The sequence below is a fragment of the Molothrus aeneus genome, chromosome Z (assembly GCF_037042795.1).
Source record: "Molothrus aeneus isolate 106 chromosome Z, BPBGC_Maene_1.0, whole genome shotgun sequence".
Lineage (NCBI taxonomy): Eukaryota > Metazoa > Chordata > Aves > Passeriformes > Icteridae > Molothrus > Molothrus aeneus.
Genome location: NC_089680.1, coordinates 41,905,508 through 41,932,546, shown reverse-complemented (window position 1 = coordinate 41,932,546; position 27,039 = coordinate 41,905,508). Strand labels below are relative to the sequence as shown.

Genomic DNA, 27,039 nt, shown 5'->3' with positions numbered 1-27,039 from the left:
TGGTATTGTAAAAATGCATTACTCTTTCAAAAAGGACATTAAGTGTCCGAACATCTATAAAAAATTCTCCATGAATCCTCTGCTTTTAGTTCCTGCCTATAGGGCTGAAGCTCTCAATTTCTGAAATGCACACTGCCTGTCTTCATTTGACTCATGGTATTCACCCCGGTACACCTGCCTTTGGTACACTGATGCAACAGGATCTTGTTTTGTTGTACCTCATAGGGAGAAAAAATTGTGTATGGGTGGAAAATGCTACCTGACTATCCTAGCCTGTCTGGCTTGCACAGACACCTGTGGTGGAGAGATGCACTGGCAGCACAGTGTCAGCCAATAAAGGGATAGAGAGAGTTTTTTGCTGGTGCCAGCACTGATTAAAAAAGGAAAAACCTTTGCCTTTGCCATCCTCCCATGGTTTCTACAGTAAGCCAAAAGTACAGTAACGCTGTGTTACTCCTTCTCTATTACTAGCTCTGTGTGGCAATACATTTTTAGCTTTTCAGCAACACTAGGGTAAGTCATGTTGGTGCCTCTTAGTTTTCAGCAGATAAACTCATGAGAAAGCATCAGGGAAAATTATCTTTCTTAAATTCTCCCTATTTTGTGAAAAACACATAAATTCCTACTACTCAGCAATGGTGGCAGTGTGCCACTAGGACAAGCTATTTTTATCCCCTTTCTTTATTTTTTTCCTAGTATATTTAACTAAGCTCAACAATTCAATTCTGATGATGACTTCAAGTGCTGTGAGCCCCAACACCACCAAGGCTATCCCTGTGCTCTCAGTGTGTGGAGATACTGGTGCATCACCAAAGGACTCAGAGATTATATGGACATCACTAAGGTCAGGAAACTTTGCAGGGTACTGGATTTTTTCATTGCTGGGAGTCATCCCTTCTGATGAAATGAAGTTATCATAAAGCTTAAAAGAGAAGAATTTTCAGCCTTGTTTATGTCCTTGTGGTCTTGGGGATTTTCCAAGTTTGTCTCAATAAAACTGTAGCCTTTTCTAATTTATACCCTGTTTCCTTCATGGTTGAGCCAGTAGCTTTGAAACCCAGGGCAGTGCTAAAGGTTTCCTTGTACATAACGCTTGTGCACAACCTTAGTCTCATACTCTATGAGACGAAATTTCCTGCTGTTGCCCTAAGGTATGGTTTCTGCTTCTGGAGCTAGCCAGTATAACCTTGGGTATTTGAGAACTTTTCTCCAAAAATGAACTCCCAGAAACATCAAAAACATTACCCAAAAAATAAGAACTTTGGCTAAGATCCAAAGTATAAAAACTCTGCTCACATTTTTTACTAAATTTCTCTGTTAGGTTTATCTAAGATATTGGCAGGCAAAGCAGCCAGACTGGCAGTCTGATTGCAATACTGACATCTCATGGCTAAAAGAAGTTGCTACTGCTTCTTTTTCTCCTCACTCCTCCTTCATCTTCTTCTCCTTTGTCACCTGAAAAGTATCCATTTCCATAAGTACCACATTGCTGTGAAAGTACAGAGTGGTAGGTCACACACGTTTGCACAGTCACACTTCAGTGCGACTGGAACCTTCATTCACTTCAAAAAAAAAGCCAGGAATTTGGCTCCTTTCTTCTGAATCTGGATTTCTACAGCTGGTGTAAAAGTGGCACCAGCAAGTGAAATGTATATGATTTGTTTGAACACCCCTTACACTGCTTACAAAGCATTTCATTGCAGCCTCTTCCCCAAACTCTAAGGCTGCCGAGAAACAAATATCTGGGGAGGCATGGAAGCTGTTGCAAGGTTCTTCAGAGAGAGCACAGAGAAGCTCTAAATGTGTTTTCCCCACCTGTGATGCATTTCCTTTCTGAAAATACATTGTAATACGTTTCCTCTTCCTCTTATTTCCAATTCCAGCAGTGAAGGTGAGTGAGCCCCTGGAGGACTTCTATATCACCATGAAGAAAACAGATGGATCTGACTTTGTAGTCACATCATTCTGCACTATCCATCTAGGCTTGGATCAGATCCTCAGGAATGCCAGTGGCAGCTTTCTCCACCACCAGCAACACCTGGTGTTAAGCCTAAGGTCTTGAGCAAGGCATGTCTGATGACTGCTCCCACAGTGTCTACTTCTTCCTTGTTGATGAGGAGAGGTGTGGAGGATAGGATGCCTGGGAGGTGACAGCACCATAGCCCTGCTCTCCAGGGAGAAATACTGCAGCGAGGACCTGAACATGCAAACCTTGCAGGAGAAGGCAGGCAGAGAGTCTGATGACATTGAATTGCTGAGAGACTCCCAGAACAGGTTATTTTTTGCCAGAATGGTAGCAGGAGGCAAGAAAACAGGCAGAACATGGACTGTTATGGCTGGATCCCCCATGAGCACAAGCTCTGCCCAGAGTGCCTTCTCTACAAGCACATGTGCATACAAGGGCCCCGGCACCAAGACAGGCAAGTCACCCCCTGCCTAGTGGTTTGGCAGCAGGTCAGAGGCATGAGGAATGTCTGGTACAAGGAGCCATGGGTGGGGATATGCTCCCTCAGAGCTGTCATCTTCAAGCTGGTGAAGAAACCTGGAGCACTGTGAAAACTTAACTTTTGTTTCCTTCACTAAAGGTTTCCAGGAAGTTTTCCCATCTTAGCATCTAAGACAGAGCAACTCTGCCCTCTGTCTGCTCTCAGCATCCAGCATCCCAAGAAGTCTCTAGGATGATGTGAACAAGTTTAGCTGCTTTCAAACAAGAGAAAAAAGTGGAATGACAGGATAGGGCAGAGGAAGGCAGAACATGCTGTGGGCCCATTTTGGGGATGAATACTGATTTTTTTCTGAAGAGCTGGGGAGCAGTGGTCTCCTTCATCACTACCAGGTCTTCCAAGGAAAGAGCTGGTGCAGAGCTTTTTCTTCACTGGGGGCAGGTAACATGTATATGATGGATTTTCCTCCCTCATAAGCATAGCTAGGAGAAAGGAGACTGAGTTTTGGGGACCAAGAACCCCTGAAGCTTAAGTGCCTATGCTTTCAGAGCCACTGTACAAAAATTACTTTCTTGTGAATCATATTTTTTAATGGTTCACACCTTTGTATGCTTGTTTGGCATATTGTAAATACAGTTATTTTTCATTACCTGATCATTTACACTAGATCTGTAGGCACTGATATAAACTACTACTGGTTTACCAATTAATAGAGATATGGAATTAATTAACAAATTAATAGCAGACAAAAAAATAGCATCACCAAAGGACAGCATTTTCTGTCAGTCATGTATAAATGGTGAACACTTAAATAAAATAAAAAAAAAAACAGTTTGGGGCTGACCAGGTTTTGAGACATTTTAAGAGGGGCTTATATCAGAAGACAAATTCTAGGTCTGACACCCAAATTATGTAATTTTCAAAAATTGGTGATCAGGTATAAAATTAATTGCCCTGAACTTCTACAGTTATGGCTTTCTCTTGAGAGGAAAACTTCATTTCAGCTGGAGCTGTGACAAGCCTTTAAGTCACAAACAAAGACAACCTGGAAGACAGCACAAAGCTGGGGAGCAGTATTTGATGTGCAATCAGCTTCTGTTCCAATGGAAAGGTATGGCTGGGTTTTTATCTACCCTATTGCAGTGCTGTGAGAGGATTAGTGAGGTTTACCATGCCCACTATACAGACACTGACTGTTCTAGTTCTGTATAACACATCTCCCCTGCCACATCAGAATAAAGCAGAACTCTATGGCATAATTGTTGATCATCATCTGACTACTAATGAGAAGAAAATGTTTCAACAGATATCCTTGCAACTGGAATTTTTAACTCAACTGGAGCCAATAAGATCATTACTTCTTCATCTGAGTTTTGAATTTTTTTCAATTCCAAGTCCAGTCCCTAAATGCAAAAAAATTAAGGACACAATTCCCTCCCATTATGTGAGTTATGAATGCAGGAAAGCCAACACTTGCTGGTAAATAAAGCATTATATGTCAGATCAGTAAGAACCCTAGCTGTGATTCAGTGTTTTGCTTTGTTCTTCATGAAAATGGTCTTGGTTTTGAAAAGCTGACATATTTATAGGGATCTGCAAGGTGTATTTTGTTACTTGCTGTAAATATTACTTATAGGGATATTTCTGAACTGAATTTGATTGTCAAAGAGAAGCCTGTAATTTTCACTATAGCGTACGCATTAGGAATTCCCATGGGTAGATCTCCTGCCACTTGAAACCAATATTGTAGGAAATAGCTGACAGAAAAGAAAAACATAGATAAGAGTCAGGGAGGGGGAAGGAGACCTAGCACTGGCTTTCATTGCAGTATCAAAAGCAAGAAAGAAATCTACAGTGATGTATCTACATGAACCTATACTGGCACATTTATGTGGAATGCACAATGTATACTAAACACACATCGCAGAACTGGGAGGCAGGGAATTGCTGTCTGATGGAGATTTATGTCCTTGAGTGAGGGAAAAGTCCTGTATGAATTCTATCTGGGTGTGAACTACTGAGAGGAGATAAAGCCTCCTCCAGTTAGGCATTATGCTTGTCCTGACCATGCATAAAAATATTCACTAGCACAGAATAGGCATTTCCCTGACACATCTTTCTCAACCTCCCTCTTTGGAACTGATCCTCTTTAGACAGGCATTGAATTCATTGGTTTGGACAAAACCAACCTTATTACCTTGAGGGTCAGGCTCTCAACTGTGTGAAACCATGGGTCAGCTTGGGTTCCAATTGTTTTTTCACCATTCATCCCAAGGGAAGGAGCTCCAGTCAGACTGAGAGCACTGCCTTTGCAAGCATGAATCCAGAAACTTTCCTGTGCTGTGGAAGTCATTCCAAGCTTGGACAGAGCAGCACACAGACTACTCCTGTGTGGTAAACTTACCTCTGGCGTTTCTGGTTCCCTTCTCAGATGGTCTGAGAAGCACCAGCACAGGGTAATACTATTTTGAAGTCCCAAGTCCTCCCTTGGAAAGTGAGAACTAAAGCCTCACTGGGCTCTAATTATCATCTTGTATTTAAGATGACATTTGCACTTCCCAGCACTGAGCTGGAGTGTGAGGCTGTCTCAGGGGAGCAGAGAATAAGAACTCTCCAGAGCTAAAAGGACTGAGGTGTTCCCACATGCACAGCACAAACCCATGTTCCAAGACAGCACTGGCAATTCATCTTGCAGCTCCATGGCCCACAAAAGAAACCTTTTTCCAGTCATCACTCATCTGCTTTACCCTCTTTTTTTGACCCTTACAGTCCGGTGGCAAAAGTAAGTTTCTGGGAGGACTGTGCCAATTAATTGCCTTCCACTGGGTCAGAGCCCAAGGATGTGGCAAACTGACCACATGTGAGATGCAGGTGGTCTCTGTGGGTTAAAGCAGAGGAGCCTTACATCCCCTTGCCTTAACCTGTCCCCTTAGAGAGCTCTGGACTGAGATAGATGGCTCAATGTGCACTTTATCAGGTGCTGTTGTTGCTTACCTAGTCTTTGCCAAAATCAGGTAGCACCCTCACTCATGTCATCAGGCTTCTGCTCAGGCCGGAATCAGCCAGCATTTTGTTTGACTCGGCTTGCTACACTCTTCACAATCTATGTCACTCTTCAATAATAATATAACTGTTTAAGTGCTGCAAAAAGCCCCCAACTTCCTCATCAATGAATCTGAGTACTTCAGGGTGCTGCTGAGCTATCCAATAGCGTCATGACCTTTCTCAGCTGAACACACTCTGAGGGTTCCCAGAAGTAACTTTCTGATCCTAGTCTTGCTTGCATCTGTCAAAAAAGCGCTTACATCTTGTTTAGTACTGAAATAGACCTTCATTAAAGCACATTTGCTGTGGCATAACCAAGTAGCTCAGGTAAGGGATATTGCAAGGAAGGAACACTAATGGGAGGGAGGGAAGGAAGAAGTGGAGCTGGAGAAGCAACACAGTGTAACTGAGAGAAATGAATGTGTCTAGCAGAGAGAAAAATGTTAACTGACAGGGTAACCACAGAAAGTTTTAAGAAATTGCTGACAAGACTTACAAAGGACCAAAAGAGCATAAAAACCAGGCCAGCTAGAATTACAGACCACATTAGCGTGGAAAGGCTAAAAAGTAATAATCACAGAAACAAGAATCACCATGTTTCCTGTCTGCTTTAGGGCTCTGCTGCTGTACTGAGTTGTCTTCAGCCATGCTGAGGGAAGCAATTTGCTGACTTAAGACATAGAGGATATCACTGAGGTGGGGCTTTGGATAAGCAATAGTTTATTAGGTTTTAGACTTTCCACTCTAGGTTGAATATCACCAGCTATCCTTAACATATGTCTGCATCACCAGAAAACTGTGGTGAGTGCTGCTGGACTCACAATTTCTTCTTATGTACTCTAGGGATCAAGACATCCTACTGACATCTCTGAAACCTTGCCTCTGAGTTTATCACTGGAATAAGGTACAAAGGAGCATGGGGGAGCATTTCCATTACCATACATGGAAATATTTTTTTTGTTGTTATTGTTCTAGCAATGCTTAGCTGAAAGGAAGATCAGTACCAAAGGCTGAATGAGCAGTTGTTTGTACCTATTAATGACTTCCTGTGCTTAGGAACCTGTCTTATGTCAGTACACTGCTGTGTCATGTGATCAGCAAACCCATCAAAAAAAGATGGTCTATCCAAACGGACAGGTTAATAAGCAGGCTTGTTTGCTGACAGAGCAAACTGACCAGTTCAAGGTATTAAATTGAGAGTGATTAGGCCTGAATCTGACAAAACCAATCTGTGCGAGAGGGAGACTGGGACATATACGCAGGCCCAGCTCAGAGGGAAAAGTCAGCCTTTACAAACTCAAAGTCCAGGGAAGCACGCTATGCTTAGAATGAGCAGCTTCAAACCAACCCTTCATTTAGATGGGACATAACCCCCCCCCTTACAGATACTACCAGGGGTGCTGGCAAGGCAGCCAGTCCTACACAGACCAGTGCACAGCATTTTGCTTTCTGTGGACAAACAAGCCCTCTGCTGGGCAGAGTTTGAAAACATATGACTCTTGGTGTGTCTCTTCCTGACAGGCTGTGAACACTCAGTCCTTCTGACCCACCCCAGTTGTCAGCCAGCTGTGCAGTCTTGCTGGCAGAGAAATATCGAGACAGCAGCTTTGCTTGGGCCTACATGTGGCCATTCCCACTTCCACAAGTGGGCACTGACTGACAGGTGGAGAAAATCTACAGTCATCCAGACAGAGAGATCCTCTATCATACTTAGGGCATGCAGTGATGGCTAAACCCCAGCATAATGGGAAACTTTATCTGGTCACTGTTGCAAACAACAAAGCACAAGAAAGAAAGCTCTTTCCAAACACGGAGTGTAGCATTGCTCTTTTGGTTTCCATCTCTCCTGCTCAAAATTTTAAACATAAAAGGCCCAGACTCTGACTTACTTTGTTGTCTTCACCATCTGAAAAAGAAAACCAAACCAAAGCTAAAGCACTAGCTATTAGTGAAAGCAAAGACAAACCAGAAAGCAAAGAGCTCTGCGCCTCCTAGTAGGGGGTAATGAACCAGCCGCTGGTGTGGGATGCAGAGCAATAGTCTCCAGATGATGCCTCACACTACCTGACTAACCAGGAGCCAATCCTGACAGTTCCACTGGCTTTCCGTGTACCTGCAGGCATCGGAACCCCTTAGCATTTTTCTTCATCTGCAAAAATGAAGGTAACAGTAACTTAGTTTGCCTCATGTAAGGATTCAAGTAACACACTGAGAAAGCCAATGAAGATGTAAAGATGCCTGTAAATCTATACATATTTTTTACAATGAGACATCTTTCCCTACTGAAGTTTATGCACCACCACCCAGTTATATAATATGCTAATATGTGCAACATATGTGCACAGTGAAGGTGGCATGTAAGCTTGTGATTGTAAATTCCAGGTAGATTTTGAACAACTTTCAGACCTTATCTACAAAATCTTCATGAAAAAAGAAGCATCCACTGACACCAAAGTATCCAGATTAGAGGCTTCAAGAGAACAGATTGAGAACTATGTCACCACCTTCCATAATTCAATACCTGAATGACACTGGCAGAGGGCAATAGCTGAGGAAAGTTATTTCCTCACCAGTAGTTTAACATAATTTTTCATAACGTCTCACCAAAATAATCAAGCTTTCTCTATTTAATCCATTAAACTTTCTCTCTAAAAAACGTGTATTCAAGGAAGGAATGTAAACAAACATTTATCATTTGTTTCCTTCTATGAGTGGAAGAACTAGGAAACAGGACAGTATTGTCTTTGTAAAATACCTGGGTTGTGCTCTGTGCTTCCAATAAATGCAGAAACTCACTGAGCAAGCTATTAACCTAACAGCATGTGAAAACTACTTCACTGATTAGTTGTCAAAGTTGCCATTCTCTACAGAAAGCTCTGTATTTTAGCCCTCCAGAAGTGTTTCAGAACACACTGATTACCAGACTTTCCAGACACAACAGTGTTACTGACAGGTGCTATGGAATTTTCCCTGTGTGTTAGCAAAACATAAATCAGGCACACAGAGCTCTGGACAGATGGACTTTTCCAGCTGGGTGTCAGACAATCCTTCCTTCATTCTCCACCTCCTCCTTCAGAGGTGTCTGTGCACACAGACCATCCAGCAGACCAGCTGCCTTCTGTTAATTTTTCCCTTAGGATTCATGTGTCCATATGTTCCCCAAAACATGGGGATCAGCTTCAGTTTCAGCAGGACTGACTGACTGTCCTTCAAGAAGGCTTGCTATTTGAGCTGATTTGTCAGGAGGAATTGTCACTGCTATAAATTTGGCCATCAGGAATCATCCAGCTGCTTTCTCAGCCATTCTCCTGATTTTGAATGAATTAGCTACCATAATGCTTAAGAGGATGCACTGAGATAGTCACTGCCTGCTCATGTCTGTAATCACATACTACACTGTTTCTGGCTCATTCCCTCCTTCAGCCCTTGTGCTCTCCCCCTACAACCCTGCAGATTCTGTAAGAGAAGCCATAAAAGCTGTGGACTCCTAAGGTGCCATTATCTGCATTTCCCTCCATCAGTTCAAGCTCATGTTCCCTGTAAACTGGTTGATAATTGACATTCTCCTCTTCTCTGAAGAGGCTGGGGAAAGCCAGGCCTCTTCATGCATTTCTTCAAGGCTTGGGTTGGAGCACTAACTTCTCTGCTATGCAGCAAAATGGTAAGTGACCTCTAGCCTTTAAATTACAAAGGTGATTTAATAAAAGCCTAGAGCCATCCAAAGTGTGTACCTCAGACAAGGATCCTTGAACAGTGGTCATGAACAGTGCTACCCAGCTATGTCCACAGGACTAGAAAATTACAGGTGGCTTGACCATTGCTGAAAGCACATGAAGGCAAAAACAGCATTTATCAATTTTGCTGATTGAGCACATCAAAGCAATTAGGAAGATCTAGGCAAGCTGCACCAGGGGCTGTAATTTCTTTCCACAACTGCATTGCACTGAGTCTTTTGTGTTCTGATATAAAGTCCAACACAACATCAGGTATTATTGATCAGTTTCATACCAGTGCTTCTAGGAATTCAGCAGAATGAAAATACTAAGGAAAAAGAGAGAGTAAAACCACATATGGTAGAAAATCACACATGGTTTTACAAGCCAAGCTTTTTGAGTTAAACCAGAGCATTTTCCAGAGGCTATTGTGGTGGGGAAATGCTGGGTGACTTTGGAAAACAAAGATGTGAAAACTTGTCTAGTAGAAGAAAAAGATGACAGAGCTAAGAAACAAGCTGTGGGTTCGGTTCTTTTAGTGCTTCTGTACATCTTTGATCCCTTTATTTTATCTGTTCTTGACAGATTACAACTCTGCCATCACTTAGAAAAATCTTGATCTCATGATGCTTTAGCCCAGTCTGTGAGCTGCTTCCACTCCACCATTCAGCTCTGACACAGACACTACACCAACCTGTGGTGAGTGGAAAGGCCAATTTCTATTGTAGCAAATTAAATAAAAATTACTTGAGTCATGTGTGTTGAGGTACACAGGCCAGCACTGTATAACAGGCCTTCAGTTTTCATCTGATCAACTTAGTGGTTACTGCTAGAAGCAACACATCCCAGACACTTCCTGGTTCACATGTATTCTAACTGGTAATAGTTTGAATCTGAATGTGTAGTTCGAAGAGAAGAAAGGGTTTTGCTAAAGTTACTGTATAGGATAGATTAATGTATCCAATACTGATTAATAGTAGGAAAGAAAGAGTGGCAAGACACACTGATGCATCTGACAGTAAGTGCTTGAGTCTGTCATTTTAAGATAAGTGCTTCCATATATGTAATTTGTGCATTTGACAGTTAATCCTATCTACATATAGCACCAAGACCCTCACAATTGCAAAGAATAATTTGAGACATTATAACTTTAAAATATCATAACAGCTGCATTCATTCCCCCCCCCCCACCATTCCTCATTCTTTAGCTCAGGCCCTGAATTTCCAAAAGTAGATCTTTCAATACCCAAGGTGAAAACAACCCAGCCAACAAGTGTTAACTCCTTCAGTGGAGCAACCATAACTTTGCCAGGGAAAAAGATGATTACTGTTGCATTGCCTGGATCATTTGCAGTCTGTACAATACCAAGATTCTGTAGTTCAAATATGTAGCACAGAGCTCCTTAAATGTTAATTCAACTCAAATATAAAATCCATGCTTTCTACTGCATTTGCTTTAACACCTTTGCCTTTGTATGTTTCTAGGTTGGACAGATTCATAGCTGCCTCTTTAACACTGAGATTTGCACATCTTTTTCTTCAAAGCATCTAATAAGATATGCAGCTTACACTACAGAATAATTAATAGACAGGACAATTTCATACGGTAATTTCATAATTGGTAATTAAAAAGAAAAAGCTACACAGAGCCAACCACAGAAAATAGAAGTGACTTCTTTCTCCACTGCCCACAAAAACCATCATTATTCCCATGACTCATCACATCAGAACCCAGAAAAAAAAGCATATGGTATGAATAGTTCTTGTTAAAATTGCACATCTTTAAGCTCTACCAGGCTGGGTCCAGAAGATTCTCCTTCCTGAAAATGTTTCAGTATGCTCCAGTTTCTGCAAAGGCCTATGTTCAGCTGAGGTATACGAAAGCAGTGGCATTTCCCTCATACCTTCACCCATCTCTTGGTAGTTGTTCTGTATTCCTGATTACTGCAAATATTAACAGTGAAATATGAACAGATAGTTCAGTAGTGCTTATTGGGTTCAGGCAATCCCCTGCATATAGAAACAGAACACCCTACATGCCCCTGAGGAAATGCCAACTACAACCCTGGAAACTGCATGGGACAGCTAAGTTTCTGCAAAGGACAGAGCTGTTTCAAATGGGCACCAGTTTAACAGATGCTTTCTGATTTATTGTTCTCACATAAGTTTTCTTGTTCTTTTCTGTTTTCTAAAACTTGCCTCCATAGGTGCAATCAGTGCATAACTACATGAGCAAAGCTGTGGAGATATAAAGAAGTCTAAGTAAGAACTATTTTTCATTCCAAGTTACTTTATCCTGGTAGCACAATCACAGTTCCAAAATAATTTACCTTAATATCAATAGATTTTCTTCCAGCAGGAAGCTGGAATTGTTTACCACGGACAAAAACACCAAGGAAAAGAGTGAACAAAAATAGAACACACCGAATCTTGAAAAAGGCATAACTAGAAAAATTTGTCCTTTTAAATGGAATTGTCTTTGCAGACAACACTTTCCATGTGAAATGTCCAGAGAACTTTTGACATTTTGCCCATAAAAAGACTGTTAGAAACATTTTGTTTTTTCCCACTTTAATTCATTTTCATATTTCACAAAGCAAGGTAAGAGTCAGGCACACTCTAACTAAGGACTTAAGACCAGATGATGCTACAAACAGTACACTAGAAATGTTCCTGCATAGGAGAGGGTGGGGGAGGAAGACTGGCTGATGCATTTGACAAATTCGTGTCTGTTTTAATGGACAGAAATAATTTTCATTATTCATCACAAAAACCATATCTCTACATAATAAAAAGAAACATAAATGCTGTCAGATTGTGCATCTCTTGGTGACTCTGTTTTGGACATTTATTTAAAGGAAGCACTGAAACAGGGAAGAGCAAACCCTGTGCACTTCAAAGTCCAATAAAAGTCTTGCATTTGACTTTGACCCGACAGAGGAACAGAAATAATACAGGATAAAAAATTCTCAACACTATTTCCCCATCACTAGAGCTCACACTTCTGAATGGCATTTGCAAGAACCCAGAAAAAAAGTAGGTTTTAGGATACATAAAGAAATTAAAAGGTCAGACAGCTCCTGCTATGGACAAAAATCGGATCTTGAATTTCTGAGACAACATTCCTCATTCTGCCTCAAGTCGAGGTAAGACAGGAAGAATAAGATTTCCAAATGCAGAATCTTGAGTTATGAAGTATCCTGAGGAGTGTGCATGTGCGTGCTGGAAAGAGAAAAGCATTTGTTAAAGCATCTCTCCCTGCAGCACTGACATGATTTAAGATTTCATGGCTTCTGCAGCATTATTTATTTCTCCCAGTTTGCTCCTTAAATCTGAAAGTCAAATTCAAACCCAGCATTTTAGATCAGCTACATCAAAATAAGGCCCATCAGGGCAATTAACTTGGACATTCTCTTCTGCTCTTCTCAGCCAACCCCGTGGAGGTGGAGCAAATCAACTCCTCATCGCTCTTCTTTGCCTAGACCCCATGTTTCCACTTCCCCTCCCTTCCATGACCAGCTTGCAATTCTTGGTTTACGACAGCTGCTACATGGAGCGCCACCAGACAAAATCCCAAACATGGGACACCAGGATTCTGCTCATGTGATGTAGATATATGCTTGTTCACCTGAGGGAGGCAGCTGCTGTATGGCTCTGGAACACCTCTGTGAAATCCTACATACCCTTTCCCAGTTCAAAGGCTAGATGTTCTGCATATTCCCTCCCTCCACCACTAGGGAAGAGCCCTGCTGGATCTCAAATTCAGCCTGAGCCTTTAGTGTGCCCTTGGAGTGATCAAGGACAACTGGCACAGTGAGCTGCACCAGCAACAGCATGGCCAGCAGGCCAAGTGGAGCCATCTGAGCTCAGTCTGAGACACAAACTGGGGGGAGCTCAACAGAGACACAACGAGATGGCTGTGGGGCTGGGTGGAGCTCTCCAAGCCCAAGAACATGTTTCACAAGAGACTTCACTTATGACAAATGCAGAAATGAGAGATACCTAAAAGGGGCTTTTCAATATTTCTAGGAGCAGGGAAGGTGCTCTCTGAAGGGATGCGCATCTAAAAAGAGTCAAGCTGAACTCTGACCGTATCAGCTCACCTGCAGTGCAGCCTTCTGCTGTGCTGCAATGTGCTGTTGCTCAGCATGATCACGGAAATCCTTATTCAGAGGCGATCTTGCAAGTGCAATGCTGCAAGAAAGAACAAGATGGTATGACACAGACCACAGCCAAAATGTGTTCTTGCCATTCTAGCCATGGGTACCATGACTTCCTGAGCTCTCATTTCACTCATGGCTTGGCAATTGTCAGTTACTGTTTGGAATTACTATCTGTAAATATAAGAGGAAAAAAGGGTAGGTGGAGTGACCACAGCTGTATAATTTGAGCCACCATAAACAATTTCTGCCAATCTAAACCTGAAGGCTATAGTGGATTTTGCCCATGGGTTGAGTCCCACTGAAGTGAATGAAACCAGTGGGGGGCAGTGTTGGACAATGCAAGGAATTTCTAAAGCAGCTTTGTGCTTTCACCACTACTCATTCACCGAGTGACTGTTCTAAACAGCTGTGACAAACAGAAGCACTAACAAGAGCTCTGCAGACTTCAGTATAAGAACAGATCTTCGGTGGGGGGGAAGCAGTTCACTACCTATGAAACAGGAGCTTCCTATTGATGTTAACTGAAATAATGATCCTTTGGTAACAGCTTGGAGTACCTAAAACTGATTTAGCATATCTATCTCACTGCAGCGTAAGGTTTCAAATTAAAATTTACTGATGCTTTTTCTTGTCTTTTATATCTTAGGACTCATCTGCCTTCTTAAACCAAAAAGAAGACATAAAAAGCACCCCCAACTCTATATATAAAGTAACATGGAAATTAGGTGAGGGTTACCATTAGAACTGTATCGCAAAACAATTCCCAACTACCTCTGAAACTGTCACTGGAGACTGCTGCTGAAATCCCTGCTCTGACCAATCACAGAGACAGAAGTACAAATGACAAGGATCCCAAGCAAATTCATCAACTGAATTTTACCAGCAGTTTCAATGTCAACAGCTGATTTAGTGAATCAGTTTTTGACAAGTAGCCATGCTCATGAAAAGATCTGCAGCCAAATCTATGCCTAAATGCATAACAAAAGCTAAACAATTCAGAAAAATTGTTGCTTATGGCAAGTATTAAGATAAGTCTCACTGCTGGAAAAGAGTAGTACTCAGTTTATCTAAAACACAGTATTTTCAGTGATTTTGGAGGCATTTAATTTGCAACTTGTAATCTGTACTCTCTAACTTTTCAATATGATTTCTGTAGATAAGCCTAAGGCTCCACCATAAGCTGACATTTTTCAAAAGAGGTCTTCTGTTCCTGGATACAGGATTTTCACATGCCAAGTCAAGACATAAACCCATTCACCCCTATGCTGTCCCTGCCACTGTTGTGTTTTAGGTACATCAAGCTCTATTGGTCAAGTTTGCACAATTTTTATGGTCTCAATTCTGACAACTCTGTGGTGCAAGACCTTTGGCACAACATCAAAAAACTGTGAGCTTCTCAAAAATCACACATCAGCCCACCACACCAAAGCAGAGAGTCTGACTGTTGCATGGTAGGTTCCACCCATGTCCACCTTCAAAACTAGAAAATTCTAATTCTGCTCACTAGAATACAGTGTTGTATTTCCTTAAAGAAAAAAGAGAGTAAACAAGCACTCCCTAAAGCTGTCAGGCTTATAATGAAGCACAGAAACACTGCTGCCAGGAGCTGTACATAACAGTATGATATTCTGATTTTCTTCGCAACAATTTTGCTCAAGTAATAACCACATAAAGTTTTTAATAGTAACTTCTTACCTCACTCAGAAGTCTACATGAGGCAATTTCAAGTATTCTGCATGTTTTTTGACCTTATGAAGGAATTAAAAGTGCTCTGGAATCTCTCAGAAGAAAAGACACAGGCAGCACTCAGACTGTAGTCAGAGTATTTGACTCTTACACAGGTGTTGTGGGTTACACTGTGTCTAGAACATGGCACTGCACTCACTTCACCATAACCCCAAAGTGTAAGGATGTCAATTTCTCCACATAAATTATTGTGTGATTTTCTAGTTACTGATTTATGACAAAAATCTGATCTTCTTGTCTTCTATGGGAGAAACCCAGTAACACAATTCAACTCAGATTAGACTATTACACTTTACGATGTAGAATCATCCCTACAATACAGCATCTTTTACAGGATTATCTGCTGTAACATACACTGGTTTCATCTTGCACATAGGGAGTTTCAAGAATAACTCACTCCTGCTCTAACTGCCCTTTTCTAAGCACACAGAATCCTGAACCTAATGGTCTGCTACTTCCATTCACCAGACCATTTCAGCTTAAGGAAATGTTTTCTGAGTGGCTGCTTCCTGATTTTTCTTTATGATAGACTTTAATGCACTTGAGTAAGCGTATCTGCTTCTCTCATTCTCAAATGGAAATTATATAGGCCAAAATTCATGCTATGTAAACCTTTTTAAGTATGTTCCTAAAGACCAATGTCCCTCTGCCTCGTTATTAAAGATGGTCAGAATACACTTCTGTTAAGTATTTATGTAAGTTTACAGCTCACTAGCTGTTTGGCTTTTTTTTCCTTGATGTAATCAGTGATGGCCCAACAGGTCTAAGAACATAAAATACCTGGCTCCAGGGTGATTTGTGGAAGACTGGTTTTGCATAAGTAACTTTCTCTTCTCCTTGTCTAGTTCTGCCAGGATTGCAACCCTATTTTTATTCTGGAAACCTGGTGAGAATGACAGAAAAATATTAGAGATATTTATTTGACTTCTGTGGCCCAACTCTAACGCTGTGGAATTAGAAATCCCTGTAGAAAACTATTCTAAGATGAATATACTGATCTTCACTTCAAAAGACTATTATTAAATAGGCTTCATTTTTCAGCATGCAATAGCTTCCATAAGCTATCATGCATATTATTACATTTTAAACAGAAGCTTTTAACTCAAGTTAGAGCCTATCCCTTCCCAAGCCAGCACTGGAGCTACAATCAATGTTTATGTTTAAATAGCTGCCTTCCAAAAAAAAAAGCTGTAAACTTACCAGGTTCTACATTTAAAAAGTAGTCACTGAATGTTCAATTCAACAATAACAATGGAGTAATATATGCATGGGGCTTAATTTCTCATGTCAGTGAATTCAAACTGTAACACAAGCATTTCATATATATAACAGGTAAGAATGAGCAAATCACTAAGCTTGCACATGTGTTTATACAAACACGTTTCATTCAATCTATGAAGAAAAGTTTAAATATAATGGGCCCTATACACACTACCCTTACTCTGAGTATGATCAAATGCTGGAATAGAGAAGCAAATTTTAACCATTAAACTGTCCGTACACCACATAAGAATGTGGCCTCCATCTGCTTTCATCACTCTTCCAAAGCGACCTTGAATACTAGAGAAGGGATCAGGAAGTAGGGTGACTTGAGAGAATTTCAAAAATGCCCAAAATAGCTGCCACCCATGTATTCTTCAAAGTTGCCTTCTAAATGCAAACATGGCAAAACTCCTGCACCTACACAGGACTCATATAATAAAAGATCTCCCTGCAGCCCTCAAACAAACCAGAGGCACAAGGCCCTGCTATTGCCCAGTATGTCCAAACAGCACAGCTGAGGACAACAGCTCCAGAGCTGACTCTTACCTGCCTCTATGCCACCAAGTACACTCCTCATGTCAGAAATGCAAACTTGATGCAAACAATGCAACTTGAATCTCTTATTTCCTGCTGTTCTATAAATAACAAGCTATGACAACATCATTAAAAAAAAAAAGTTAAGAGTAAAAGTCAGCTCTCCTTTATTTCCTCCACGCAAAAAGTTCAAGATTCCCCCTGGAAGTTGCTGCATGCCGTGGCCCCTGCCCTGCAAACTGTGTTAGCAGCACTAAACATGGTAGTTCACAAGCTGTGAGGAAGGCCACACACGATAACTCTTAAGGAGACTATTAACATGTCAAGGTAAAATGATTTATTTTCAGTAGCTGCACTCAAAAGTTCATCCTCTTTGACAGACCGTGTCCTGATGCTCAATCACATAATCCAGAATTCCTTTCATCTGCATGGCATAATGAAGGACACAGTCACCAGAGAGAAACCTTCAACTCTAAATAACAATATGCATCTGTACTGCCTTGCTATCAAGCTCTAACCTTTTTCTTCTACCATGCCTAATATACACATCCATGAACTTCAGTGCCACAAGAGTTCTCGAAAGGAGCACAGTCTTTTGATTATATTGTACTATGGTTTTATGTAAGATCACCCACAATTATTTTGATATTGGTTAACAAGATTTTCAGTTACATTTAATTAACTGGAATTTTTCTGTCCACTAATCTCTCCTTCCTATGTAGCATTAGCTCCACTTAAACTCTAAAACTGATTCAGGCCTTTGATGTTTCTCTGCTCTTCGGGTATTGTACACTATCACTTTTTTTTTTTTTTGAAGACCTTGCGCTTGCAATGAATCTGAAACCTTAAAACAGAGCTGACATACAAAGGCTGACAAATCTTGCCAACAAGCTAGGATTTAATAACTCTGAACCGCAGCTAGCCCAGACTTCACTTTCTTGTAAATTTTGGAGACAATGTGTGGAAAAGATGACTGAATCACCTCTTAGAGGGCCTGACCTAAAACAACCATATGTTTGTATGCTCATTCTACACAACTTTAGTCCAAAAACCATTATACTTGACATATTACTCAGCACCCTACTGATACTGGTTGCTTATCTTAAACTGCATAAATTTAAATGCATGCTTGGAATTCACAAGATATGATGATTATGGAAAGAAAAAGGAGACCACTTTTTAATATAAGTTTGTGATCTAAAAAAGTAAAGATTAAATATACTTAAATTTATCATAAAACAGATGGTATGATTCAGAAAAGCCTGAGACATTTTAAATGCTGTTTTTAAACTGTGATCAGAAACAGTAGAAGACTCTGTCTTCTATTTTGAGTCTTGTTACAGTATCTTGTGAAAGAAACTCTAGAGGTAGTCAGAAGAAACCCAAGTATCTTTTCTTTCCTCATACCACTACTAAGAGATTTGTGGTGTGCTTTTGTTTGATTGTTTGTTGGTTGGGTTTTTTTAAGTAGTATTTTGCACTAGAGTTCAGACAGTAACCACCATCAACCTGCTGTGCTGAAAAATTAATTTGTTTAAGAGAATTTGTTATTGGCAAGGGAAAAAAAGCCTGTTTAAGAAAGTGGAGGAGCATATTCAACATATACATGTTAGTACTCCTCAGCTGAGCAACGTGATCTTCCTGCAGGAAAACTTCTTCAACGTGCAAAGTAAAGCCTGTTCATTTAAAGGTTAACAATGGAAGGGGGGGAACATGAGAAATCCATTTTACAGAGAAATTCTGGCATCCTTAGAGAATAATTAACCATATCTGGCAATAAATAAGCAAAACTTTCATTTTCTTCCCTGTTGAGGAACCCAAAATGCTTTCCTAAAGACCAATTTGAAACTCCTACAGAAGTTTCCTGCTTCAATTATAAATAAGAGCAATATTTAATCTGCAGATTTGTCTGTTCTGCTTTCTACTTTCTGCTTTCATTTCTTCTAAAAATGTGGACATGCAAAAATCAAAAGCTGTCCTTAGTACAGACAAGATTCCCATCTGTGAAAACCAGTGCAGATTTTAAACACCCGAACTTCCTAATAGAGCTTTAAATCTAGACTTCCCTTCACTGGGCTGAGTTGTACTAAGATTTTGAGTTCTAACAGTTCATATATTGCAGTTTATAAGCATTTTCCTCTGCTTTGCTGACATGAGTCCTGACACAAAACAATCTATTCGAGACAGTTAAACAGATCATGGGAGTGTCAGATGTCAAACTGAGCACCTAGATCCTCAGATTATTCTCTAATGTAGCAAATTCAGGACATTTAAAATTTAAACCTTTCTGACACCTCTGTTTCTGACACCAAGCATTGTATTTGTGCAGGACAAGAAAGATTACTTGCACCTATTTTCTGCACATGAAAGGCAGAAAGCCAGAGAAAGCTGAAACCTTGCTGAGTGATACTGCCAGCTTTAAGAGCTCACAGCAAGCCTCTCTCTCTAACCTACTCTCAACATTTTATCTACCACCCTATCTAACCATTACCTAATAAACTCTGCATAGCTAGCAACAGCATTACATTTATCTGTTTTTAACTTTTTGCTTTTCATTGATTATCTTTTCTCCTTGATTTGTTGCTTCAAATTCACAGGACATTTAAGTTTTTTCCAAGATGCACCATTTATCATTTACCCATAGATGTGTAACAGCACTAAAAAGCCCACTGTTACTTTGTGTCCAAAATACCCTTTTACTTAGAAAATGTTTTCAAAGCTGTGTGTGAGCTCCAAGCTTTGAACATTGAAATGCACTGCATTTTGTCCTGCCTGCTCAATTCATAAAGGACTTAAAGCAATTTCTTTACTGAAGTGCATGTTTCTATAAATGGCAGCATTCATTAAGTGAGGCAGCAGCCTCTTAAAAAGCAGAATTCAAAGTCCATATTAAACACACACCGCTTGTGAAGAAAATGGAGTAATTCTATTCTGATGGCCTCTTCTGCTTATGATGACTGGCATCTCAAAACATCATCTAACAATCTGCTGCATGCCAATACTCTGAGTAACAATTTACATTTGGATATGCTTTCATATACTTTGTATGACAATGAAACAAAAGGTGTACTGGTTATTCAGTAAATTAAGTAGAATTACTTAAAAATACATTAGTATTTTGTCTGTGCCTCCAGAAAACCGCTACATACCTATAAGTATATGTGTATATAATATAAGTAACTGACAGCTTTATGGCTGTAAAGTTCTCAAGTACTATGTTTACACACAGATCAGACTCAGATTGGGAAGGGCAAAATGTGTGGATGATGACATAATTCAATGCAGAACAGTACAATCTTCCTTTTCGGACTGGTGAACAGAGAGCCATATCGAACTGCTTAGAATGTGCCCTGGGAATGCCCCCACATATCTTTAGGGAAAAGAATAAACAACTTTCAGGACATAAAGAGACTCTCGAATTGCTGCAGCCTTAAACTTAGAATTCTGTTCATATTTCAAGAGCTTCTTCTTCCAACATACCAGAACTCTTCTTTTCTGAAACGTTCAGCCCTGTCTGAAGCAGGATCTGTATCTTTTCCACCTCTGAGGACCAAAAGGAGAATTCTGTCCTGAACAGTTACATTTCTCTCATTTCAGACAGCTTCCTCTAGGAGAACTCACACACAGAGTGGCTAATTCAGTTACACACAACAAGGCTCTGGCCTTGCTGCACACAAGCACAGGCATTTCACAAGAGCAGCCTGATGAATCCATGTTGCCTAAGTACTGTGAAGTATTGCAGTAGGAGCAGTGTATTCCTGAGCACGTGGAAGTATTTGCTCTAATTCAGAAGCTGATTTCCACCCCTCAAAGTGTATCACTCTGGTCAATGAGTGCATGTGATAGACAAAACACAGCATACATACAGCAAGACCTTCTATTGCTTATTAAAGCCACAGTCAGTCTCGTGCCATCAGTTCCCTGTGGTACTAATGAACTGAAATAAGGCTTTTCATTCAATTCTTCTTGGTTTTTCTGCACTCATATGCTGCTCGCTACCAAGAGTGCTTTTCTAAGAGGCCAGTGAATAAAAGTCTGGTTCAAAACATCTTAACTTTTATAGTCCAAGTCTGTTATCAATGGAAAACTCATATTTACTCCTAAGAAAATATCTGATACAAATCAAAGGAAAAACATTAGTAATTCAGTACAAAAAATTCCCATCACTGTTTACCTGTGTAGAAGGCTACTGTTTAATTCATCCTTACAGCTCTGCCTGAGTAAGTGTTACCATTCAAAACCCTTCTGGTGAGCATTTCAGTAAACTTGTATGCTTTTTGTCCAAGTGAAGAGAATGGATTCCTTGAACAGTACTAATACATATGCCAGGAGGCAAGCTAAAAATGCAGTGTTTTTCACAGTCCTTTTCACTACCAGACTGCACCTAGCAAAGACAGAAACCCTGAACTGTTGTTCATATTCACCTGTTCCTTTCTAATTTTCCTAGTTGTACTCCTTATAGGCTTATTTGGTAATTAAACTTGATAGCGTTTCTTGTCTCCTTAGTGCAAACAATTTTCAAATAATAACTGCATGGTTCCTTTAATGAGTCTACAAAGGATATCCCAAATATAAAAGATCCTAAGGGTCTACTAAATTATAAATCGCTGGAATTGGGAGGGAAGCAAAAGTATTCTGGCCTTAAAATCCCATCTCAGTAAACCAAGATATTTAAGAAAAAGCAGCTTTTGACTCTCTGTGACAACATTCTATTCCTTGCAATGATGCTAATTTCGTGTTCACAGAATAAAAGCAAGATTTACCATTACGTACCAAAAACTTTCTCAGAGTTAAAATTTGCAAACAGACAGCTCTGCAATCTGCAGTACTTCTCTCTCAACACCTCATAAAATCTCAAAAAGCATTCCTGAAACTACCTCCTTTTCATCAAGTAGCAAGTAAAATCTGTGGCTTGGACCACATGAGTCATAGGATAGCCCCTGAAGTATCATCCAGCAACACCAGGTTTGCAGGATTGCTTGAGGTAAGGACACAAAGACAGACCTGCAAAATGTCTCCACTTGCTGGAAAAACTGAACCCAGAATTCATTTCTCATAAACAAGTAAGGGAAGAGCCATACCTGAGAAGCTTTGTCCCCAGCTCTTCCATATAGGAAAAGCCTCAGACCTCCTCTAAGGTTTCCAGAAAACCTCTAGAGGGCGATTTAAGATCCTCCTTCAAATTCACTGGGTGGCACCTCCAGACCCTCAGCCCCCTCTAAAGCACATGCAGAGAGATGGACCATTACTAAGACTTTTATTATTTTACAGATACAATTGAGATGCATCTTGGTATAAAGGAACAGTTCATCGCAGTTACCATTACGGTTTTAACTGGCTTTTTCTCCTAAGCCTGGCCAATTGCTGCTGTGACAAATATTACTGCCTGGGTCTTGCTGTTCCCATAGAATGTATTTGACTTCTGGCTGTTCTCTGATGTTGAGTGCAATAGCTGCAAGTCATGTTCAAGGCCAAGTACTGTAAGTGTCTGAAATAAGCTTCAGGAAAGGATTATTGTAGCATAGGCATGATACCTACTTCCTAACCCTGAGCACAACATTGTGCTCAGTAATAAAGAGCTTCCCAACCATCAGTGGTCTTTTCCAAACATTAAATGTGTGTGTACCTTGTCCCAGAAGAATTGCTGCCATTCTGCTGCTTTCAGCCCCACCTCTCTTCCCTTTCTTCATCTTTCCATAAAAATAAACTTAAGTCATGGTGATTTCACTGATATTTTCCATTTACTTTTCCTTGAATACTTAAATTAAAACTTACCTTGTCCTGAAGGATTTGCTGCCATCCTTCAATTTTCAGCCCTTGTTTTATTCAGCTGGAGTTCAAATCTTTTAACCCCCACAAATATCTGCAAAACAGGCACAATACAAGATGAACATACTCCTTTAAAATAAGAGCTTGGAATTCAACCTGTTAGAGACTTTATAAATATGGCAACTGTTAGAAAGCACAAGCTGAACACAGCATGTGTTTTGCTTAAAATATATTATACAGTTTATATTGTTCTGACTGAAACTTTGGGCTTGAAATAGCAAGGGTTGTGATCAATGCTTTTTTTCAGATTCTAGAAGTAACATTCTAGTATAAATAATATAATAATTGGAGTCATACAGGCCATTTTCCCAACTGAACTTCTTCCTGACAAGGTATGTCAGACTACACTTAAGAATCAAATCAAACCTTTGTAGTCCTTAAAAGCTGAAGCCTTGGAAGACCCCAGTTGAGGCTCTAACTCAAGAAAAACTGATTATTTGAGGAGAGGCAATTTAAATCCCAGAGACAAGGCCAGCCAAAATTGGCTGCAGCTGTGGCAAAACAAAAAAGGAGGCCTGCTGCTCCTTGGTCATACGTCACCTCGGACCACCATCAACATCTGTTTCCATCAAGGTGCCAGGCTGTACAGTGCAGTGGCGAAGAGCTCTGGCTCAGCCAGGCGGAGGCGAGGGATGGGAACGCTGAATCCTGCAGGAAACGTGAAGCACAAATCAGCCACACTTCCACAGGATACCGTGTCATTGCTACGCTCGGGACCTGCGGGTCCCTGAGCAGCAACGCTGCGGTGAATCAATAACCCAATGGCAGTATTAATTAAGCTCAGCGAGAGCGGTCGGGACGGGTTTCTCCAAGAGCCATGGACGGCCTGACCCACTCCCCCCCGCCGCCCAGTCCCCCCTCACTCGGGAATGGGCTCTCCCGCTCGCCTTCTCCCTACCGCCCACAATGGACGGATGGCCTCCCTGGCTCTCCCCGAGCCGGGGCCGCTGCCCTGCCCTAGGCCAGCCAGCCTGGCCCAGGCCCCTGCAGTCCCGCCTGCTACCCACCTACCCGGCCCGAGAGCGCGGGGCTCCGGCTCCTTTCACCGGCTCGCCCTCCCCGCAGCGCGGCCGCGCCGCTTCCGCCCCCTGCTCGTGACGCTCCACAGCGCGACAGCGGCCGCGCCCTCCTCCCTTCCCGTGCCCTCCCCTCGCACTTCCCGCGCCCTCCTCCCTTCCCGTGCCCTCCCCTCGCACGTCTCGCGGCCTCCTCTCCTCCCGCGTCCTTACCTCGCCCTGCCCAGGCCCGGAAGGGTCGGGGTTGTGCCTGTGGGAACGGGGGCAGGCCGCGCGGAGTGTGGCGTTCAGCTGGGAGGCAGTGTTTGCCTGTGTTTGCTCCTGCCGAGGGCATCCCCCTGGGGATAGGAGCAAGCGCCAGGGTTTCACGCTTGTGCCGCACAGTGGGGGACTCCAGGCAGCATCGAGGTTAAATAGTAAAAAACCCCCACAAGTGGAAGGGAAGAGGTCGTGGAATCAAGTTGGAAAAGACCTCCGAGGTCATGGAGTCTAACCTGTGACCCAACACTACCCTATCAGGCAGACCAAGGCACTAAGTGCCACACCCAGTCATTGCTCAACGCTTCCAGGGACGCTGACTCCACCACCTCCCTGGGCTGGGCAGCTCATTCCAAAATCTAATCGCTTTTCAGGGAAGAACCTCCCATGGTGCAACTTGAGGTTGTGTCCTCTTCTCCTGTTTCTTTTTTTCTTTAAATCACTGTCATGCAGATTGTCTTTGAAGACAGCAGCAATATTTGGAATTAATTCCAGAGAGGTTTGCTCATGGAATTAGCGCGTGGTTTGCTTTTGGAATGTCAAGTAACAACGGTATAGATGAGGGTATCTGATTAAATGATCCGGTCTGACCTGGGGAATAAATCATAGTCTTAAAGCAGCAATCTGAGACTTTTATGCCCTTGTGGTTAAAATATTTGAATCAAACTGGACTAAGTAGCAGCTGTAGCTTTGATTGAACTATTAAGGACTGCTATAAATACATGATTTAAAGACTGAATACAGATGGATCTGCATACAGATCTCTGACCTCTCTGTAGCCAAAAATCAGTCACATTGTCTACTTCAGTTTGATATGCAGGGTTTTTTTAAGGCATAAAATAATTTTCATGAAATAAAAACCCTTTTCTTCTTTAACTGAATGTAAAGACAAGAACAGGAAAACAGTTACTTTTTTGTATTACTTAGTTCAAGGTGTCTACGTAGACATGCTTTTACTGCAGGATATTAATTTTTTTCATATTCAGGTTTTGATGGTATATGTAACAGGCACTTCTGAGAAAATGACCCTTACAGCAAGGGTGATACTGGATCTGGTAGTCAAACATTCTGCATGCTGGAGGGCATTTGATTTCATCTGCTTTCTCTTTCATCAAATGCTAGAAGTCCATAACCTCCTCACTCTTCAGGCCTAAAGTGGAAAAAGAGCTTATTAAAACTGTTGATTTAGTTACAATTGAATTACTTATATTGCTAAGAACACACACAGGGTCTATACGGTGCGAAATGTCACCCTAATTCATTAGCTTGGACAGCCACATATATACAGAAATATTGAAGGCAATTAGTTTCTAAAGATGTGCTGCTGCCAGCTTTACTATCTTAAAGAAATAAATTACATATTTGAGAGTGTACAGAATACATAAAAATCTTGTTAGTGTCTATAATAATGGAGTCATTTGTCTTAAAATAGTGTGACTTAGTTATTATACACATGGATTCTATGAGTTAGGCAACAATCTACTAACCAAGCATGCTGTTCTTCTATTCGTATTTTTCAGACACCCACAGTGTTTGACATTTGTAAAACTGAACAAATTTGTGTCTGAAAACTCATAATGTCCAGATGTAGAATTTAGTTACCTGGATTGTTTGCCTGGTAAAAGCGGTGGGTGTGTGTGTGTGTATGTGTGTGTGTGTGTTTGTGTAGAGATGTGTGTGTGCCTGTACCCAAACCAGCAGACAATCTCAGGGAGTTTTCTGTTTGCTTTAAAGCCCTGTTGATTAATACTGTGGGAAGCAAACATCGCTGCCATTCCCACATACTTGTACTTTTGTCAATTGTTCTCTTTGCATGAGCAGCTGACTGAGCACCTGCCCTCCTGATTCTGTTTTGGTATTGCTTTTGTTTTGTTTCATTTTGTTATTTCTCATTCTGCCTTTGGAAATGTAGTATATGCTAATTTTTTTCCCTTTTAATTGGTCCCTTTTAATTGTCCCTTTAATTTGCTGACCGTTTTATCTAGACATCTCGCTTGCAGTCGTTAACTGCTGAGGAGCAGGGTGAGTGAAGAGCAGCACAGCATGCTAAATAATAATCCTACCTAATAATAATCCTACAAACTAATAATCCTACCTGGTGGAATTCTCTGTGAAGTCATTCCAGGACTGAGGATGTAAGTGATTCTGAAATACGCAGTTTGAGGCAGACAGGCCTACCTGCTGTGCTCCTCTTTACACAGCTAACCCTGGCAAGAAGAATTAATTAGGACAGTGGTCCTTGTTTGGGGAGCAAGAAAGGAAGATAGAGAAGGAAGAACAGCAGGGCAAGGAGGAAGAGTCATCAGCATGAAAACTCAGGTGAAGAAAAGCTGGGACTTGTTAATTCTACATTTCTGTACAAGTGTGGTGAATGTTGATCATAGCAGTAGCTTCCAGCATCTCTACAGAAACATGATCATGTCTCAAGTCAAATGATCCCTTGGCTTTGGGAGGAGTTTCACATCCATATATTATCAATTAATTTCTCCTTCGGTTGTAGAAACAGAAAGAAGTGTAACCCTTTAAAGGAATGGTGTCTAATCTCCAATGCATCAGAATACTTTTGCCTGAAACTTCTCCTTCTTGTTCAGCATAAGCAAATAAAAAAAGCAAAATGAAGCATTTATAGCATGTCTTTTGGAAACCCACTACAAAATCTTCACTTTAAAAGGAGGCCGTTCTTGAACACTACCTCACAAATCTTGCCATGCTCTTCCTTCAGGCATTAAATGCTGTTTTTCAGGCCAGCTGTTCTCATCATCTTGGAGTAGCGGGAGCTGTGTATTCCATTATATAAACAAAAGCTGTGTTAAATTGAGTGTAGTTCTGAATAAGTATAAACTGCTACATGAAAATATGGTGGGACAACTCACATAGCTGAAGTGCTGCACTGGATGGCTACAAGCTCTTAAGCAGAGACAGGAAATGGGGAAGAGGTGGAGGGATGGCCCTTTACATTAGGGAGGCTTTTGATGCTATGGGTGTTGAAACTAATCATGATAAAGCTGAATGCCTGTGGGTAAGAATT

The 27,039-nt window shown here is 41.2% G+C and overlaps 1 protein-coding gene across 3 annotated transcripts; it reads right to left on the bottom strand.

The window, feature by feature from the left end:
- Positions 1-7,521: 7,521 nt before the first annotated feature.
- Positions 7,522-23,858, bottom strand: INIP (INTS3 and NABP interacting protein). 3 transcript variants are annotated; one of them, XM_066569146.1, is made up of 6 exons: positions 23,749-23,858; positions 23,278-23,385; positions 22,684-22,771; positions 15,892-15,994; positions 13,306-13,396; positions 7,522-7,638 (listed from the first exon to the last, which is right to left on the bottom strand). In XM_066569146.1, exons 3-6 carry the CDS (start codon positions 22,706-22,708, stop codon positions 7,558-7,560), a joined length of 300 nt encoding a protein of 99 aa, XP_066425243.1. In that variant the 5' UTR covers positions 22,709-22,771; positions 23,278-23,385; positions 23,749-23,858; the 3' UTR covers positions 7,522-7,557. The 3 variants fall into 3 exon arrangements, with proteins under 3 accessions (XP_066425243.1, XP_066425241.1, XP_066425242.1); XM_066569144.1 differs by lacking the exon at positions 7,522-7,638 and adding an exon at positions 11,757-12,424; XM_066569145.1 differs by lacking the exon at positions 7,522-7,638 and adding an exon at positions 11,757-12,424 and having other exon boundaries at positions 23,745-23,841.
- Positions 23,859-27,039: the final 3,181 nt, after the last annotated feature.

Coding starts and splice junctions, on each gene's coding strand:
- INIP (XM_066569144.1), bottom strand. CDS start 22,708: ATGGCAGCAAATCCTTCAGGACAAG. Junction 15,995..22,683: donor AGCAAATCCTTCAGGACAAG/GTAAGTTTTAAT, acceptor CATTCTCACCAG/GTTTCCAGAATAAAAATAGG. Junction 13,397..15,891: donor ACAAATCACCCTGGAGCCAG/GTATTTTATGTT, acceptor TCTTTCTTGCAG/CATTGCACTTGCAAGATCGC.